The 12,696-nt window shown below is 35.8% G+C and overlaps 1 protein-coding gene across 1 annotated transcript in view; it reads right to left on the reverse strand.

The window, feature by feature from the left end:
• MYO16 (myosin XVI) overlaps nt 1-12,696 on the reverse strand; it is a 404,772-nt gene that overhangs the window by 112,831 nt on the left and 279,245 nt on the right. The window contains exons 17-20 of the mRNA XM_075525989.1: nt 12,565-12,676; nt 9,015-9,132; nt 8,190-8,261; nt 7,435-7,576 (exon numbers count right to left, since the gene is read on the reverse strand). Coding sequence (XP_075382104.1) covers nt 7,435-7,576; nt 8,190-8,261; nt 9,015-9,132; nt 12,565-12,676 — 444 coding nt within the window. The remainder of the gene's footprint in view (nt 1-7,434; nt 7,577-8,189; nt 8,262-9,014; nt 9,133-12,564; nt 12,677-12,696) is intronic.

Consider the following 12,696-nt stretch of genomic DNA (forward strand, 5'->3'; position numbering starts at 1 on the left):
ATGTATACAAATAATATTGCAGTCTGCTGTTTCTGAAATCTACTTTTCCTTCAACATTTTTCTTCCATGTTCCATGTTTCCTCTATGTCTAAACCTATGTGTATATCAGGATATAAACATAAAGGAGAAAAAGGTGATCCACTGTTGAAGTACTTTAGCATAGTTCTATTACAGTCATTGTAAACACTACCATTTAATTAAGCAAGGATCCAGCCCTGAAAATAAATTCCCATATAACAAGCAAAAAAAGTAAAATCATAAAAAAATTGAGTACTACAAAACAAGCTAGGAAAAACAATCCGGAGGGACAAGCAGAGCCTTCTTCAGAAATCATACCGAAGAAGTTTGTCTTCATTTCTAAGGCATACTAGTTCAATGCACTACTGATCGTCACAAGACTGGCTATGTGCGTAAATGTCAGACATAGAGAGCTGCATAATAAATCCAGCCTAGAATGACTTTGTTGGGCAGGAGAGGTTATCGTGAGGTCGATTAGCCTCCAAGGGAATTTCCACAACAAGAAGCATAAAGATATATCACCACCTCCATCTCTAGCAATGAGTGCAATTTAAATTGAGTTTTAAAATGTAAGCCTCATTCTCAACTGTTCCTGCTTAGAGATGGGTGTACATTCCTTGTCATATGTTTTCAACAAAACCAGTCCATTTGTATAAAGAAGAATTAGACTTTTGGAAAAAAAACTACCTCAGACTAATACTGAAAAGCCAGAATTATTATGTTATTTAAATAAGTTTTGGGAAAAAAGTAGTTTGGAATTTCAGAATACTTAATAAGTTTTCATTCTTATTTTATTATTTTGTCATTTATCTATAGCTTTCCTTATAGGAAGGCAAACCATGAAGTGCTTTGTAGTATTGCACAACAGCTGAAACACTGCATTATATTTCACAATTATTAAGAGCTACTTAACATGGATGGAACAGCTTATCCCTTCTCTGTCTGATTCAGTGAGTAGATTTGAGGCTGGATCGCTTACATCCCAGTTGAGTGCCATGACTGCTATTTTGTCATATTAGTCTCTCTTACTTTTTCTCAAGGAATATATAAACATTTGCATAAGGAAAAGATCTAAACAAACTGACTTAATGAATTATTACAAATCAGGCAAAACAGGAACCTGACCCTAGTTTCCAAACCTCCAGGTAAAAGCCTTAGCAGCCAGCCTATTGCCTACCTCAAATGACATTCCTTATCAAAACTGTGATATTTCCAAGAAATATCTTGATTTGCTGGAGATGCATTTGTTGAGAGGAAAACATGTCATCCCAATTTTTTTTATGAACTCCTCTTCATAATTTTGGCCTTGTATTATTAGAAGATGCACACACTACTTGAAAAGAGCTGGAGGTTTTACATAATTAATATCTTGCCTACAGGGCAAGTATAACAGAACAAGGCTCTGTATCCTATATCTGTATCTACAATAGTGACATTTTATTACTACATGGTGGCATTTATTTGCAAAATCTCACCAAGCATGATAGTAATTTTCTGTATTAAATTATTGCCCACATTTTGAAAATTAAATAGCAACAGGCAGTACAACATCAAAATTAAAAGTATTGTTTTATATCTGGCTACAAATTACTTTGCTTTGGTTTTTTTCTGTCTTCTTGTCTTCCTCTGTTTTATACCACTTTTCTTCTCAGAGGGAGGGTCCATATATGTTTTTCTTGGCTAGTTGTCAATCATATTAATTCCAGCAAAATTACTTTCATTAAATTAATCATAGCAGAGATTCCCAAGGCAAAATAAAGCATGAATGATCCCATGTTTACAAATGAAAGGGCATGTCACCAGTGTCTAAAAGAACAAATATTAGAAAAGAGCACTTTTTGTTCTGAAAAATCCCCTTATTTTACTTTATTTTTTTTGGTTACTAAACATCACTGACACTTTTCCTCATTATGTTTCAGATATTCAATACTTACTATGTATAAATAAAACACCTATAGTTTTAGTGGGGACTGAGACTTTGATTTCAAGTTTCACAATATTTCCTAGCATAGAAATTCGAAAAACAGCAATTTGCCAGTATTTGAAGAAGGTTTTTATCTCTTAGACCAGTCCATAGCTGTGTATAGTTAAAAACAGTCATGGATGTTAACCATAACTCATTTGATTTTTGTGATTTACAAAACAGCTTTTTGACTGATAATATTTTACAATGTCTCCAGTTTTGCCTTTTTCCTCAGAATGACATGTCTATAAAGATGTCCTTATAGACTAGAAATACCTTTTGATCTTGTACACTTAACAACTGCATTATAAAGAAATTACAGAAAAACTCTTGGCAACTCCTAAAAACAATACACATACACCAGACATCCTGTCTGATGATCTACTGTCTTGGCAGACATCTTGCCATTCATCAAGAGATGCTCTTGACCCGTTTGCCATTCCTGGCAAGGTGAACAGAATTCCCTTTACAATACTTCTGACCCAATGCTTCAGACAAACCTACAGGATGTTATTTGATCTCTCTTTTTTCATCCCAGATGGTTTTCAGCTCTGAAATCCATAGGGTTCATTCCCATTGTCATTTTTTGTAATCTGCCTGCATAAAGCAGTGAGGTGAATCTGTTGAGGCATGATGATCTACTGTGCCTTTTCATCTGCCTCAGATATAACATTTCTTGCTCTTCCTCCAACTTCTGCCAGTAACCAGGAAGGAAGCCAGTAGGCTTATGTCTGATCTGGATAAACTAGAAGTGATACTGATTAATGAGGAAATATTTCTAGGATTAGATGAAGTATACAACCTAGCCTTCAAATGAGGACCCTCAGAACCCTACTTAAGACTCCCTCGGCTCTCCTAGGGGGACAGATTACACCCGTTGTCATAAATACAGTTCTTGAAGGGAACAGGCTGAATACTCCCAGTTGGATATGTTCTTCATCTCAAACAATTACTAACACAAACTAGTTTCTGAGACTTTTGAGAGAGATTTTTCTGAGATTTTTTTAAGATTCTGAGATTTTTGCTGAGACTTGGTGTCATTGCCACATCTCTCAGTCATCTTGCTCAACAACTGTTATTTTTCTTTTAACATTCCCTTACCCGGGTCTGAGTGGTGCAAATAGAGAGGAGGTTGGACACAGCGGAAAGAAACACTGGCTTCTTAGCTGACAAACATTTATTTGAGTGACTTGACAGATATAGCAGGAAAGGAGAAATAATTTTGCTAATAGTCTGAAGACCTATAGCCCCCTCAATAATAGCGCATACACTTCCCCAGTTCTTTAAAGAAAAATTTGATCTATGCTTTAAAAAATGGCATTGTCTTGTTTAATGAAACACTGGAAATGATCCAGACTGGAGCAGATATCAAAATATCATATTATGCACCATATTGATTTAGATGCTTTGTATTGTTTGTCTGCTTTAAAGATTTCCCTACCTCCACATATAGAGACAATTCTCATTGTGCTGTGGGTTCATGTTCTGAACATGAACACTCTTTCTGTCCTTCCTGCATTGCCAGCACCCTTCTACTGGGTTCAACAATAGATAAATAAACAGTTTAGTTTATGCTCTGATTTTTTTCTTAAGCTGGGAAGATTTCTATTTCAGAATACCCCTTTCCATAAGTCAGATAATGTCTATTAAGAAGTTTATAAATGAGACTCCTGAGATCTTTCCTTTGCCCAAATAAGTGTTGCCACTGCTACTCTCTGGCAATAGCTGAATTTCACTGGGAATGAGATTACACTGTCAGAATACACAAGCTTTCAGAAAATACCTATTTAGAAATATTCTATATGCGCTATTTGAAACAGAAATCTCCTGCGGCTGACCTGGTGATACAGACAGAGGATATAACTGAAAGTTATCTTTCTTTGCTTGTCTGTAATACAGCAAGCATATTGGCATTAGCCCCATCTTCAGGCCGCATAAGAGAGAAACTCTGCTGACTCGCTAATAAAACATCATCCCTTGTACTTACTAGCACACAGGGAAGACAATATCAAGATTTTCTCAAGCATATATATCTAATTAGCTTGTTTTTCATCAGAAAAGAAAAACAATGTTTCACAAGAGTTCACAGACACTCTTAAATCCCCATAAATGTGAAGTCCTGTTGCAGAATGAGTCAGGAGTTGTTAAAACATCATCTTAAGACATTTTACTACTAACATTTGGATCACTAGATCCAACTTTGCCAACGTGCAAACAAGTACCTTGGAATGCCACATTTAGGCAACCGTGAATGCTCCAGTCTCTTTTAGCTACAAAACTGAAAATCAGCATATTTATTTGAATGGAAGTAAAACAGTAGTATACTTTGAAGAGTTAAGAGTCTTGGGAAGAAGTTCACCTAGACAATTTTTACAATAATAAAATCAGTAGAATAGGAAACCATTATATAAATGAGTAAATATAAATATTAATCATTTAAAAAAAATAATTATAAGCACCCATGAGAAATTTTAATAGCTTTCCTCTAATCCCATTCTAGAGGCCAATTAGAGACAAACAGTTTCTCCCCAGTGAATTTCTTTGAAACAATATCAAGATGAATAAAGTAATAAACCTCAAAGGTACCTTGCAACCAGTCCAAACTAGCATCCATGGTTATAATTTAGTTCTAACTAGACAAAATCACAAATAACTTTTTATGAAGGAGAACAACATTTCTGAGGGTGTATTTTCTCTGTCATTTAATGACACTGTCATTAAAACTCTTGCTTTGTATTTATTGAATAGTATTATAAAGTAATGAATTTGCTGGATTCTGGCAACACTTTTATCCTCTGTACTTAATACCTCTAGAGCTTGGTCTTTGAAGCTTTTCATAGAATTGTCTCCCCTTCCCTTAGATCTAATGGCAATCATCACTTTTACCTTTGCCTGAAACCAGCCACAAGCTATTTCATGGTAAATATAAATCAATATTAATGACCAAAGTCAAGTAGCTTCACCATAAAAGTTAAACCGAGGTAACTAGTTTCCCCAAAAATGCCAAGATCAAATGTTTCACTTAGAGTTAGTATGCCAATAAATCTAATTTTATTGCTTCATAAATTCTCACTGAAGTGGGATGGAAGTACAGTTAAGCTACCTCACAACAAAACAAGAGAACTGAGTTAGAAATCTTATTCCGGGTTTCTGATGAAGGCTTCATCCCATCTGATAAGTAGTAACTGTGGAGGTTTCCGACCGGGGAATGAAGTGTGGCCTGAAATGTATCAGCCTTATCTAGCCACATTAGTTAATATCTTTGGTGGATCTTTTAGCAGAGGTTTATTAAAACAGCACCAAACTGGAGGTATAATGCTGCTAATTGATAGAATTGCTCAGATGTATATGAAGTAAATCTGAACCACAAATCACAGATTCATGCAATGACTCGCATTAATCCAACTTGCATCTTAAACTGTGCTATGCCTTGATTTACTACTACAGGTTATACAATGTGATTAGGCTAGACCAAAAAAAAGCTGGGGGTAGGGGAGGTATTTTCTTATCTTAAGCTGGCTAACTCAAGTGAGGTTGAAATATCAATGAAGGATGGTCAACTTCACTTTCACTTAAAATAAGCTCTTTAGCTTCAAGTTTGGAAATGGACCTGCAGCTGAATTTGGCCTGCTAAAATTTAATAAGTCTTGTCAGCACTGCCAATATATCCTGAGCTAGTTAGCTTCCATTAGCCAGTCTAAATGAAGAACTCGCTTTTTTCAAGCATAGGTATAATATAAAACTATTGCAAATTCCTCATTTCTGACAACATCAAACAGCTGTCCTGTTTTAGCTAGGACTTACAACATCACATAGTCTTCAAGTTACCACACAGGTAGAAACAGTTTCACTGAGAAGTATTTCCACAAGGGAGAAGTCATCTCAGTCACATACGATTGCACTAAAAGGAGTCTACAAGGTAAACAATATACAAACACCTTTGACTTTCATTATTTGAAGATCCTATGATACCTAGAAATTATAGGTTTACATTCTTGAACAACAGAGATACACAACACCCTATTCTGAAAGATTGTGAGATATCAAATTTCAAAATTGCAAAATTACACATTGAAAACCTATTTCAAATAATTTTAATAGATTTTTAATATACTGATTCCAGATTTCTTCCTCAACGACCACTACAAATGAGCTCACTGCAATTAGGAATACCTGAGCTGGATTGTTGTCTGTCACAGACATGCAGTGAGCTAAGCCCATGTTCCATAAATCCCAGGAATTAATGGAGGAGAATTGAATGTGACCACATGCCACTGTCCTTCCTTGTTATAAACACAGTATTTCAAATTAGGACATGGATTGGAAAGTTGGTCTAGCTTGCTTGTCCAGGTGCCTGCAATTGTAAGGGGCTGTACAATCAGAAACAGACAAGTAAAACCATTCTGTTACTGGCAAACCTTCCTTTTGCCTCCAGCAGGAAGCTAGGCACTCTGGTGGTATATATAACGATGGAAAGCTTTTATGTGCAGAAAGCTCTGAGTTACTCAGGCATGGTAGCTTTTTCTGTTAGCTAAGCCTATAGAAGAGAAATGTGATTTTTTACTAATTGGTCTACAAATAGGATAGGAATAAAAAAAAGATTGTGAAGTCTTCAAACTCTTAACAACTCTAAAAGAGGGCACTTGATAAATATTTTTCCTGTGAAGCCAATGCAGATGTGATATAAGGAAAAAATGCTTATTCTTTTTTGGAAATTACACATCTGTCTTTTGTGGGTTTCCATTTACCAATAATGCCAAGACATCTTCCACTTAGTGTTTGTAAGAAAGCTCATCTGAGCATGTGAGATGTTGAACCTTGGTTAAGTCACATGCATGTGATTATCTAATTAGGTCTACTGTTCTTAGTTTGCTACTTTGACCCTACTGAGACTTCTTTTTTTTTCTTTTTTTTTGTTTGACACACATTAATTAGCATTCATTTTTTCTAAGAAGCCATACTGTATAGCAACAGCATCAAATTTAGCAGATGATAACCTAGAGACATCCGGAACATTCTTAGAACATTTAATTCAGTGAAGTTTAAACGTTCATTTGAAGGCCTTTGAACAAAATTCTTTTTTTAATACCCTGTGCTAAGGTCATGCTTTTGGGAAGAAAGAACAAGAATATTCTGCACTAAAAAAACCCGCCAAACAGCTTTTTGCTCGTTGAAAGACTCAGCTCATTCTGTACTGTCAACTCTTAAAAGGCTACTAATTCTAACCCGCAATCTAGATTACTGCATAAAGCTCCATGTCCCCCTACACAAGCAAATAAATAAACAAATATGTTATTGAGGAAACATTTTGAAGGAATGGCCAGTGACTTAAAGATCCAAGCATCACTGTCATGCTGTCATAAAATGCTTTAAATGATGGAATTATGTTTCTTTTATGGATCTGGATTTGAACAGATAATGGCACACCTAATAGTTTGTAATGGCACTCCTACCTGCCAGTCTCATCTTGATTTTGAAGGTAGCAGTTGATTGTGTTGACTAAAAAGCTAAATAAACGACCATATAGAGATTTTGCCAAGAGATCCCGGTAAAATTCTGCAATCTCTATAGTGTGCCTCCGTACAATCATGTCTCCTAAGAGAGAAAGCAGAAAATGCAGATGAAAGCATACCGTAAAGCTCGCCTTAAGTGATTTTAGTTACAGTAAGTCCTTCCACCTTTTTTACTTCTCTTTTGCCAAACATATACATGGTGTTAGTTTTTTTCTGAAGCTTTCAGTGAAAGATGAGAAGACTGACAACAGTTGTAAGATCTTCAGTTTGGAAACATGTACCTTTGTACTTTTTTCAATAGAAAAGGGTATGTGTACCACACAGAACTAGCATTTTACTGAAAAGAACTTTTTCAAAACTTTTTTTTTTCCCAGGACATTCCTGTTGACTTTAGTTCTTAGTATTAATATCTAACCTGTTATCTTGACACACTTTTGTAAGATTAATCAAGTTAGGAGTCCATCAGCATCAGACTGCGAAACTGCTTTGCTCCATATTACAAAGACATTTCTAGTTCAGTAGCCCAGTCTGACTTATTGCATGGAAGATAATCCTACATATTCCTCAGAGAGAAAATTTACAAGACCATACAAGAAATAAAAAACAAAAATTATCTGCTTTTAAAATTCTCAAATCAGCAGGATCAAAATGCCACCAAGTCTGATCTATGAGAATGTAAGCTTGGAAAATATTACCTTTAAAATACTGAACATCAGTTGTTAAGGCTGAAGCAAGCTCATCTGGTGAAACCTGCAGCATCCCTGCCACTGAAAGGAAAAGAGAATTTAAAGAAAGTGTTATTTGTGCTCTACTGCTTATTTTATTTTTTATAACATTTTCTTATGTAGATGCTATTTTTTAATAGTGAAAGAACCCACACATTAAAGAAAGGAGTGCTGTCACAGGAGTAATCAAAATTAATGAACATACAAAATCGGATTACTATAATCAGCACTTTGTGAAGTTTGAAAGTATCTGTATATTACATTACAGCTTGCTTTCCTCTTTAAAGATTACTCAGGACTTTCCCCAGGGCTTGGCGGACTTTCTCTCATATTAGAGTTAAGGTATGCTACTTATTGACATTCTGTATCCATAAGCCACTTTGAGGAGATTTGTTAGTGACCAAGAGGGCAAACTTCAAAGCATGAAAACAAGAGACCCTTTTAAGACATAGATTTTGAATGTAAGGAATTCAATTCAATGCAAATTGTTCAGCTGTTGACAAGCGGCACAAGAGCATTTTAAAAGACTGCCCAAAGTGCACTGTACAATTTCTTTTGGCAAACAGTAGCATTAAATATGGCATTGAATTAGATAATTTGCAATACTAGTATTTTATTTCGTCCCATAAAAATCTGTATTTATAAAACATCCAAGTCAATTGGATACTGTCTTCCCACAGTAACTTATGAATTTTCAGAAGACTTCTTTTTGTGTCCCTGGAACTGTGTTTCCATCTGTTGGTGGATCGGCGCAAGCACCCTGATCGTGACGCTACAAGGTCACGTCCTGCTGACCTTGTTCCAGTAGCTGCAGGTCTGACACGAATGCTGTCTCAGCGTCTGTCAGAGCCGTAAAGCGAATGTCTCCAAGATGCAGAATTGCTGAGAGAATTACAAACAGGTTCTCCACCTCCTGTACATATTTAATGCAGAATTAAAGATAAAGAAGAGATCTGTTGGGCACACCAGTGAAAGGCAATGCTTTATAAAAATACAAATTCTATTCGTTTGTATCATTGGCATTTGCTAAGTTAAAAAGTACTCGTGTGAACTATTTACAGGAAATTTGGATTTAGAAATCAAACTGGAATCTACCTAGGACATGAAACACCAAGATTACCTTTTTTTTCCTTTTGTTTTAATGTAAACCACATTAACTACTGAGTTAAGAAAGTTTTTCAGAATGTGGTAAAAAGTACTGAAATATCCTTAATGGATGCATTATTTCTGCAAGAAATAAACGTATCTTCTCCATAGAGAATTTCCATCAAGACAAATTCTGTATCTGGGAATAGCAAGGTCTGTTTTTTCCTCAGCCAACTGCATTCACAAACAAAGTGTCTAGCTCTAAATTATAACAGGTTCCTGGTAGCATAAGCTGTAGTTAAGGTCTAAAAGAAACAAAAGCAACCTTCCTTACCCACACACTTTCCCCCCATGATTGCATGCTATGTTCTGATGCCTCTAAGGCTGTGAAGCAGTTATCTTTAGGGCTAGATTATTCCTGGCCTCATTTTCACCACAGCAAGAAGAGAACTAATTTTCTTGTTTGTTTTTTTTTAATGTTTTTAAATTCAAGCAAAAAAATGATCCATGAAATATGAACCAAAAATGCTAAGACATGCAAAACATTGTGTGTTTTTGGATATTTTTTTAAGGTCATTTATATAACAATGGCGCTCCTTTAAAATTATACAACAGGAAACCTGATACCCACTGTAGCATTACATGACATTATGAACAGCAAAGTTAACTGATAATTCTTGAAATATTTTTGAAAAATAATATTTGGAACTTGATTCTACTGCAACACTAGAAGTGACAGTAGGAAGTTTCGCTCACTGGAATTTGCAGAATAAGATTAAAAAATACACTGGAAAATGAAATATGTAGCCAATACATCCCCTTTATTCTCAGGTGACTGCAATGAATTCAGAACACACTGAAACCAAGCTTGGATGACTTTTCATCAGTTTTCAAAAGCAATAGGTCAAAAAAAAAAAGCTTTTCTTCTTCTTCTTGTTCCTTTCTCTAATAAATATGGCTGTCGTCAGAGGACTTTTAAAAAAGCTTACAGTCTTTCTGGGATACAGACTACAGCACTTCCGATGCTGTTTAAGCAAGTTTGATTCTCTAAACTACATTTTAATACAAGAACTTCAATCTCGTACTGTATGAAATAGATGTAAATAGGGCAACAGTATATTTTTTCTGTGACACAGTACCAAAGCTGGACCTTAAAAAAAGCAATATATACAGGCAAAGTCTGAATAAGATAGCTCTTACAATAGAAGAACTGTCATGCTAATATGGCATTCAAGCTAGGGTGCGATACCCTGTTTCTTGGGAAGGCCTCTTGGATGGAATGGCGCTCTAGTATGGATACTTCTTGATTGTTTGTTACCTCGTTCAGAACTGGTTTGGGGATGACTGTACAGCACTGAATTGCAGCAGGCTGTGATAGCTGTTTATTCGGGTGATTTTGGTAGGGCCTCGGGTTTAGTTCATGTTCCAGATTCTCAAACACTTTCTCATTGTGCTCTAAGATGCATGTTCCCTCAACTTTAAAACAATTTTTTAATAAACATTAACATACTTTGCAAGATATCATTAAAGATTGATAAGGACTGTTTATGTAGTTCTTCAAAAAGATAATCTACTCTTATCATTAAATGTGGCTAGATGGTCAAGGAATAATACATACAGACCATTCCATGTACCTCAGAGGTAATGGGTAGAAATTTTGGGAGATGTGTTTTATCTACGTATTCCCCTCTAACCTCCAGCATAGGAGATCACCCTGCAGTACTCTGGAGCTCCACAGATTTCTAGCCTCCTAAATGATTATTCTAATGCTGCCTGGATATAGAGGGACCTTGAAGATGGTTTACGCTTTTCTGAGAGGCAATTTCCTTCCTTTCAAGAACTCTGAGCAAAGTGAAGTTGAAGTGCTGGATCCAAAAGAATACTGTATTTTTCCTATGTAAAGTGGTCTCAGACAGTTTCTGCAGGCTTCTAAAACATGATTCATTATGCATTCAATTATTTATTTATGGGCTGAACCCCTTCCTCAACAGAGCAAAAAGGTTAATAGAGTAGAGAGATCCACCCATCCATGAACACTGGGCTAAATGCAGAACTGCCTGCAACTTTTGCTACTGAAGTCTACAGGTGCAGAGCTTGAGTCATTAAGAGTAAGGAATAATTCTGTCAAATATAGCCATATGTGTTCAATTTTGTACATGGCCACGTGAATATTCATGAAAACCCCCCTACTCTTTACATTAAAAGGTGGCATAGGTTACCAAAGAACATTTGTTACTACCTTAACTAGGGAACGCCAAACAACTACATGATGTACCATCACCACAGAAGTCTACCTCACACCTAAATAACAGCTTCAGCAGACTCACAATTTTTTTTGCTGATAGCCCTTGATCCTTTTTTATTACAAGTGTTGCCCATCTGTCATCTCTTATGATAATCTAGCATACTGTCACATTAACTTTTCCTCTGCTTTTTTCTTATGATGCTAAATACCATGTAGGGGTAAAGAAGTTTTTACCTCCTTCTAGAACTACTGTTGCTTATGTATTTGTTTTGCAGAAGTGTCACAGCTAGAGTGTGCTAGGTAGCGTATACACATGTAAGAAATATGGAGTTTGTTAAATATTCTAGTATCCTGAAGGGAATTACACAGCTTACATGAGTTCTTATACTCAGCCCTCCATTTCTCCTGATTCCCCTCAAAGCTCTGTCCTCCAGAACCTCTTCTTGATTAATTTTCCAAATTATCTTCTTCGTTAGCTTTATAGGATTAAAGACAAACACCAGACCCATTTTCTTGTTGCTTTTTTGAGGTTAAGGCAGCTCTTTCAAGTTACCCAGCTCTAATTTTGTTTGACTAAATATGTATTTACTTTTTTTCAGGTGCTGCTAGCAAAGGCATTTGGAATGTGTGTTTCACAAAATTAAAAGGGACAGGGAGATAATCAGGAAGAAGAAAAAATTCCTGTGGGTTTTATGAGGTTTCTGTCATATGGGATGTAATTTAATTGTTCAGAGTATTATACCTTGAAGCTGTTTTGTGAATCTTTAAGAATGAAAAAGATTTACATTGTTGGTGCTGTTGGTGCTGTGTCTAATTAAAAGTGATTACAGTAATTTCCCTGGAGTGAACTAGTACTGTATATTGTTTCAAGGTCTTAACCAACAGAAAAAAAGAAAGACAGAAAGGCACTTCTTTTGCACACAAAATATTATCAGTGAGAGTTCCTTATGGCTTGCTTTTAACTAAGTAATATGGTGATTTTAGCCACAAATAACATAATCTTGTGTAACTTACCAGGCTATTGAATCCCATATCACCTAGAGCTTGTTTTAGTACGGCTAATTTCTCCCTGTTTTGAGGGTTGGCTGTTAACATCGTTTCTTCCAATACAGTCTGGCTTAGATACCTGCACAGAGGAAAAACAGC

This window comes from Mycteria americana, chromosome 1 (assembly GCF_035582795.1).
Source record: "Mycteria americana isolate JAX WOST 10 ecotype Jacksonville Zoo and Gardens chromosome 1, USCA_MyAme_1.0, whole genome shotgun sequence".
In the NCBI taxonomy this organism is placed as follows: Eukaryota; Metazoa; Chordata; class Aves; order Ciconiiformes; family Ciconiidae; genus Mycteria; species Mycteria americana.